At 35.8% G+C, this 7,952-nt stretch overlaps 1 protein-coding gene across 1 annotated transcript in view; it reads left to right on the top strand.

The window, feature by feature from the left end:
- Nucleotides 1-3,985: 3,985 nt before the first annotated feature.
- The window catches only part of LOC141545723 (all-trans-retinol dehydrogenase [NAD(+)] ADH7-like), a 28,267-nt gene continuing 24,300 nt past the window's right edge, over nt 3,986-7,952 (top strand). Inside the window, exons 1-2 of the mRNA XM_074272939.1 lie at nt 3,986-4,084; nt 6,397-6,498. Of these exons, the coding sequence (XP_074129040.1) occupies nt 4,067-4,084; nt 6,397-6,498 (120 nt within the window). The 5' untranslated portion in view covers nt 3,986-4,066. The remainder of the gene's footprint in view (nt 4,085-6,396; nt 6,499-7,952) is intronic.

Below are 7,952 nucleotides of genomic sequence, written 5' to 3'. Positions count from 1 at the left end.
GAGGATTGTAGGAACTGAGTGTGGATCACAATATAGTATTTTCACTCTTTTTGTTTTGTTTGTTTATATTTTGTTTTCTTTCTCATTTTTTCCTTTTTAATCTGTTCTCCTATATGGAGGAGTGGTTTTAAAAAACACAAAAAGTAGAGAGGAATCATGAAAACAAGAACATTGTCTCTTCCATCTATTCAGCCACATTTCCGGTCCTTTCAGATAGAGATAATCACCCCAGAACATTTAAGGGACTTTGCAATATGCCCTCACATTATGAAATCTTTTTTTTTAATACTGAAAACAAGAAAAAAATTATTTAGGAGGATATCTTCACTTGATGCTGCAAGGTATTATGTTGATAGACAAACAAACATGCTGCACAACAAAAATCAGCTGGATTCTTGGGGCTGAGGATATACTCCTGGGGAAATGAAGATCTGGGGTGATGAAGGAGGGGGAAGGTTTTTTTTTTTTGTTTTTTTTGTTTTGTTTTTGTAGTTTTTCTAGACCTCTTTTTAAATAATACTTAGTGGCAGTGGAGAGGATAGGGAAAACTGAGCTTTCAGGTCAATGTCAGCAACCTTCTGTTCCTTTGAGGAAAAGAAATACAAGGATTTCTGCTGAGTCAGAGCTTCAGGACAAACAACTGTTGGTAGAATTAATATGTAGCATCATGTCAGCATACAACATCCACCTGTCCACTGGGTCAAAGTATTTTCCTGTTCCATAAGGGACAAAGACAGAGAAACAGAGAGATAGAGAGAGATAAAAGACAAAGATATACAGAGAAAAGAGACACAGAGAGAGACAAGAGAGAGCGAGAGACAAAAAGAGAGAGAGACAGAGAGAGATAGAGAAATGGAGAAAGATGAAGAGGGAGACAGCAGACACAGAGAGAGAAAGAGAGAGACAGATGGGGAGGGAAGAGAGGAAGAGAAGAAGGGAGGGAGAAGAGAGACAGAGAGGAAGAGAGAGAGAGAGAGACAAAAAGAGAAAAAAGGGAGAGAGACAGAGAGGAAAAGAGAGAGAGGAAAGAAAGAGAGAAGAAGAGAGAAAAAGACAGAGACAGAGAGACAAAGAGAGAGAGTGGAAAGAGGGAGGAGAAGAGAGAAAGAGAGAGACAGAGACAGAGAGAGAGACAAAGAGAAAGAGGAAAGAGAGAGAGGAGAAGAGAGAGAAAAAGAGAGAAGAGAGAGAGAGAGAGAGAGAGAGAGAGAAAGAGAGAGAGAGAGAGAGAGAGAGAAAGACAGAGAGAGAGAGAGAGAGAGAAAGAGAGAGAGAGAGAGAGAGAGAGAGAGAGAGAGAGAGACAGAGAGAGAGAGAGAGAGAGAGAGAGAGAGAGAGAGAGAGAGAGAGAGAGAGAGAGAGAGAGAGACAGAGAGAGAGAGGGGGGGAGGGAGGGAGGGAAGTCAGAACAACACCTGGCACATTGTAAGCATTAAATAGATGCTTCTTGTCTGATTGACAGACTACTTGACTAAAAGGGAGCAGGCTCATTAGGAGCAGCACAGTGACACCAGTGACTGTGCAGCATTGGCAAGTCTTCCATCCCTATGTGTACACCTTTCCCTATGGGCATGCTGGCCATATGTGTTCCCTATTCTTGTACCCCCTTTTGCCACTGATGCTATGTGTGCTTTGGGATGAGTACTCCTCAGTTGGGGGGGCAAATACTTTGCTTTTATCTTTATTATGCAATTTTTTCGAATGACTCCTTTTTAAAAATCTGTGATTTCATTGCAGTATAGAACTTCTGCTGTTGGATCAAATCAAGAAGGCTAGTCTGAAGCTGTCAATTGATAAGTGCAGATTTTTCAGAACCTTCATTCAGTATGTAGATCACAAAGTATCTCAGCAAAATATGAGCACTGACTTAAATAAGAGAGAAGTGCTTCTGAACTAAATACATTCAAAGAATCTAAGAATTGCACAGATTTTCCTAAGATCTGGAATTTGTCATGATAAATGCTGCTATTTCTAAGCCACATCTTACTAATTCAAATATGAAAAAAACAAGCAGAGGCCAGATGGCTACTTATTAGAATATTGTGGAAGTGCTCAAATTAAAAAGGTAGCTAGGTGAAGCAATTAACTAAGAGTACTGGGTCTGGAATCAGGACAGTTCATTTTCCTGAATTCAAATATGACCTTAGATACTTATTAATTGTGACCCTGCTTGCCTCAGCTTCCTCATCTATAACATAAGAAATATGGACTAGATCACTTATGAGGTTCTTTTGAGGTCATCATGAATGAAAGAAAGATGCCTTAGGGTTGCAGTGAAAGGAACTAAAATAGGTGATGGTGATGGAGGTTGTGGTGGTGATAGTAGTAGTGGTGGCAGTGGTACTGGTAATAATTGTTGTTTTTATATAAAGGGGTAATTGATAGTAGTAATAGTAGTAGTTGCAGTACTTTGTAGTGGTAATAGTAGTTTTTGTAGTAACAGTAGTAGATAGAAGTGATGGTAGCAGTGATATTAGAAATAGTAGTAGTAGTAATAGTAATAGTAGTACTCTACTAGAACTAGAAGCACTACTACTAGTAGTAGTAGTACTAGTAGTACTACTAGTAGTAGATTTTTCTAAGGCTGCAGATTGACCATCTCACTCCCTCAAATTAATAAATTCCAGCAAATTTACAAGTAGGTCATGAAAGTATAGAAGATTAAGGGATTAAAAAGTCAAAGTAACTGAAGGAACACCAACACTGAAGTGCTCAAGTAAAAGTGCTGAAATAGAAAAGAGACCATGAGGCAAGCATTTTTTTTTTTTTGATGACCAAAAATAAATCACTGAGGATGAGAAGACAAGTCCCATAGTTGCACCAGTTAGGTTTGCTAGCAGGGATTGTATTGAGCAAGATGCTGATATGCTGGCAGTTTGTACTTCTGTATCATCCAAACTGAGAACCCATTAATGGATTCTAAACATGCAAAAAAAATTTCAGCATACATCAGAACTAGAAACTTCAAAATTATCTAAATTCCTGATGACTACTTATAATGTGTCAGAGGTGATTCCTTTGCCTCCTTCTATCCTTATGAACTTTAATTTTATATAGGAACCTTTAAATGGTATCTTATCTTTTTAAAATAACTTTCTAGGGGGCAGGTAAGTGGCACAATGGATAGAGCACCAGCCCTGAAGTCAGGAGGACCTGATTTCAAATCTGGCCTCAGACACTTAATGCTTCCTAGCTGTGTGACCTTGGGCAAATCACTTAACCCTAATTGCCTCAGCAAAAAATATAAATAAAAAATAAACTAACTTTCTACCACTCAATCTGAAAAAAAGAAAAAGAAAAAGAAAAAACACTGAGAACATCTAAAATTTACCTCAGGTCTCAGTGATTAAAAGATACAAGAAAAGAGCAGCACTGATATAGTTAAATCTTTCATTATGGTGGAAATAGATTATAAATTTACAAGATGAACAAGATCAGCCAAAGAACATCCCTGAATAAATCCAGTTATATTTTCTTTCCCTCACCTTACAAATAGTTTGGGAAACAAACTTATCCCAAACTCATGGCTTCAGAATAGAGGAATTGACTTGAGAAATCCTGAAGTCCTGCCCAGCAAATAGGAACAAAACAAATCCATATTGTTCATACTTCTCTGGACAAAGAGATCAACATTGAAGACAAAACCTTTTCCCCCATTTTCTTTCTTCCGCTGTTGAACAGAATTTCTTTATATTATTTTCTTTTTACAATTTGGGGGTAGATTTAAGTGGTCAATTTATAATCTAGTCACTGTGAGTCTGAGGTAAATAATATTTTTATCCCTACTTGCTATTATTTGGTGATACTCTCAGTTGCCTTAGATACACTTAATAGTTGTTAGTTTTTCTTTTTTTCAGAAGTTAAACATTACAAAGGGGTGGGACCAAGTAGGGAGATAAAGAGTTGAAAGTTCTGAATGATGATTTTTTTTCCCCCTTTTTGAAGGCCTTGTTTTGAAATAGAACTATTTATCTCAAAACATAATGGTTTGCAAAACAGGATTGTTCAGACTTTGGTGACAGAACATCAAAGCCTGGAGAACATCAGAATCCAAGAGAAAAGCAGGATGAGCACTTCAGGAAAAGTAAGCAAAGTATTTTTGTATCTTCATCACAAGCTAATGAGATAAATAACTGCACCTTTAGAGTTTGCGTTTGATTTTTTTTTTCTTTTTATTTGGGAAAGTAAATCTTTGAGAGAAGAAAAGTTTGCCTATGTAGGCAAGCATTTAGCAAAACAATTAATTGGAACCTTGCAGTACCATGGGAAAAAAATGGAGATTATAAATAGAAGAATCATGGGAAGGGATATTCTTGCTGTGATGCTTTAGTAGTATTAGAAAGAAGATAGCTTATGTCCTTTCACTAGAAAGATAAAACCTTCTGCTCTCAACCTTGTATTTAAAAAATGGTGAGATGCAAAGCATGATGTGCTAACACAGAAACTTTTAAGGATGTGATTTTTACCAATTACCTGTGTGAGGACAAGAAGTAAAGATGATTCTGTTTAAGGACTTGTTTTATGAAAAAAAAATGATAACTGACATATGGATAGAGCAAAGAATTACAAAAAGAGTTATCAAAATGTTTTTAAAAGCAACAATTTTAAAAAGTCATGAACCCTTTGTATAGTGTTATAATTATTAACAAAAATTTCCCAGATGTTAAATGTAATTCTCACAAAACCATGTGAAAGAGATAAAAGTTCAATTTTCTCATTTTACAGATGAGGTAATTGAATCAAATAAAAAGTAATTAAAAACAGAGGGAAAAATTATTTATCTAAGGTCTTCAGTACTTTTTCAATTAGGTCTGACTCTTTGTGACTCCATTTGGGATTTTCTTTGCAAAAATTTTCTTTGCACAGGAGTGATCTGCCATTTCCTTCTCCAACTCAGGTAAGTAGAGTTAAGTGACTTGCCCCTAGTCACATAACTACTAAGTGTCTGAGGTCACATTTGAACTCAGGAAGATGAGTCTTCCTAACTCCTGGTCAAGCATACATCACCATCTAGTTTTTTTCTACCTACTGTCATATAAATAACCAATAAATACACTCATTCCTGGTTTTCTAAACCAGGCTTGTGCTTAAACATAGAGATTGGTCCTGTTTAAAAAAAACTTGGCCACTTATTTGGTAAAATGTTCCCAGAAGGTAAAAAAAGGATCAAAACTTAAGAATATTTCAAGGGATCAAGCAAAATTTTGTATTAATTGACAACTACAAATACCGTCAATGCTGTAATTAAAGCACCATCAATATATCAGTCAATTATTTTCTCTATTTTGGCATTAAGTGCTAATATTTACCAAGTGATTTTTTTATTCCGGTTTCACGAAAGCTTTTTGTGCCAGAGGCAATGTTTTAAGTTTTGTTACATCTTCAAATATAATCTTAACCTTAGGATCTAAAATAGATTGTGATTGGTTCATAAACATATGGACTAGATGACTTGGCAAACTTTTAAGATAGACAAAGTCTATGACATTTTCTCATCTAAGTTTCTTATTTTCCTTATCTCCTCTCTTGCCAAGACTGTAGTAATCACACTGCTACTCTCTGGTCTCTCATGCAGTTCTCCTCTTAGGCTACTCATACTAGAAACATTTCTAGGGCACAGATTACTCTGTGATCAAAAGTCCAATTGCTAGAAGACCAAAAAAAAAAAAAAAAGAATCTGATTGAATGAATTCACACCACCAGTGACTGACTGGTGGCAGTTTTTTTTTTTTTTTTTTTCACTTAAAAAAAAGACTCTACTTAATCTAACTGCATCCCTGACTGGTGAGTGCTGTATCAGGCAGCATAATACAAAGAAAGCAAGTAAAATCCTTTGTGAGGGAAAATCTATTGGATATAGAGATTCCCAGCTCTTACCTGGAAGTCAGCTCCCAGACTCAACTCTTAGAGATGTTTCTAATTTGCACAGTTTCTCCCTTTTTCTCCACATTTGGACCCACAGGTTCTTTGAAAGCTGCAAGTCCCTTTTCCCTCATGCCAATGATTACAGCCTTCTTTTTTTTTTCTTTTTTTTTTTAATTATTTTTCAAAACATATGTGTGGTCAGTTCTTCAACATTAGCCCTTGCAAAACCCTGTGTTCCAATTTCCTCTCCCTTCCCCAGGCCCTCCCCTAGAAGGCAAGTAGTCCAATATATGTTAAACACGGTAGAAATATATGTTAAAATTGGTCTTCTAAAGAAGAAGCAAATATTTCTCCAAAGGAAGTAGTTTTGTAATTTAAGCTTGTAAATGCATGGAAAAAGTTCTGGGTTTGATGGAGTTTTAGATCAAAAGCCCACCCTGATAGAATGATTCTTGCATGATATTTTCCCTGGCTTATATCATCAGGAGTTAAGGGCATATGAATATGTCACCCATCTTGTTATTTTCTCAGGTAATTAAATGCAAAGCTGCTGTATTATGGGGCCTGAAGCAACCCTTTTCCATTGAGGAAGTGGAAGTTGCTCCACCAAAAGCCTATGAAGTTCGAGTTAAGGTACTGAAATTCTTACTTTTTAATTCCTTTAAGAGAAGGCCTGAAATTTTTTTTGTTTATGGAACTCCCAAAGAGGAAACCGCTTTTACCAATGAGATTGGCAATTCTCTCCATCTCAGGATCTCCAGGTTGCCTGGGAGCACTAAGAAGTTGCCCAATGACCTTACCCAGAGTCACACGGCTTCAACATGCCAGAGAAGGGGCTGGGACTGGAGTCTTAAGTGATCCTAAGTGTAATATCATTTCAAAAAAATATGCCAAGCCTGTAAATGCCACATTTTAAGGAGTCTTCACTATAGGAAACAGATATCTCGTTGTCATAGTTAAGCAGCTAAATTGTCCTTAGTTATGTTTTTTCCAATATGATGTTAAATCTCTATAGATGCAACTGAATATTATATATTCAATGATTCCTTTTATTACAGTTCTCTTAGTAAGCTGTTTGTGAAGTGAGCAAAACCAGGAAAACATTGTAGTAACAGCAATATTGTTTGATAAAGATTCAGAGCAATTCCAAATGACTAATGATAAAGCATACTATATATATATATCTGATATTATCTGCCTCCAAAGCTGATAATGTTTGAATACAGACTGAAACATACTATTTTTAACTTTATTTTAATCAAGTCTTTTGGTATAAAAATGACTAATATAGAACTCTTTTACTAACATGTATAACCTAAGTGTACATGTATAAAAAGATTGCTTACCATCTCAGAAAGGGAGGCATAGAATTTAGAATTCAAAACTTTAAATAAAAAAAATTAAAGTAATGTTAAATATGTTTTATATGCAATTGGAAGAAAATAAAATATTATTTTTAAAAAATCAGATAAATTACCCAAACTTAAGCATTACCATGCTCAAAGACTCTGGGCTAAATCTATAGATGTGCATGAGAAAGAAAAGATAAGGGTCACTTGAAAGTAGATGTTTCCAGTATTATATCATATTTAGAAATTTCACTCAGATCTCTGGAGTAAAACTTGTCTAACTCATTAAATTCTATGCCAATTGAAATTTATGTCAATTTCTCTTCATCTCCCTACTTTTCCTCTTTTCTTAATTTTTCTCTCTCTCTCACCCTCTCCTCCTTCTCTCCCTCCCTCTCTCTCTGTCTCTGTCTCTCTCTCTGACTCTTGTCTCTCTATCTCTCTCGTCTCTGTGTCTTTCTCCATTAATATCAAGTGAGCCATAAATCAGACATATGTATGCTTTTCAAGGTAGTTTACCACATCATAAAACAATCTTCAAGTTGTAGATTCAAGGGAATCTCTGTAGATGATAAATTCTTCCAAATAGACCTGATGACATTGTACCAATTTCACTGAGTCCTGGAGCATTGTCCTGGCAGAGATTTGTAATCACTCCAAAAAGTTTGGCCTAGGTAGTCACACAGGAAACTTAAAGGATGAGGAACGCTAACTGCAGAGATTGTGACATGCAATTAG

The sequence above is a fragment of the Sminthopsis crassicaudata genome, chromosome 6, assembly GCF_048593235.1.
Source record: "Sminthopsis crassicaudata isolate SCR6 chromosome 6, ASM4859323v1, whole genome shotgun sequence".
Lineage (NCBI taxonomy): Eukaryota > Metazoa > Chordata > Mammalia > Dasyuromorphia > Dasyuridae > Sminthopsis > Sminthopsis crassicaudata.
The sequence above is the reverse complement of the archived record's forward strand: the minus strand, read 5'-3'. Positions and strand labels throughout refer to the sequence as shown.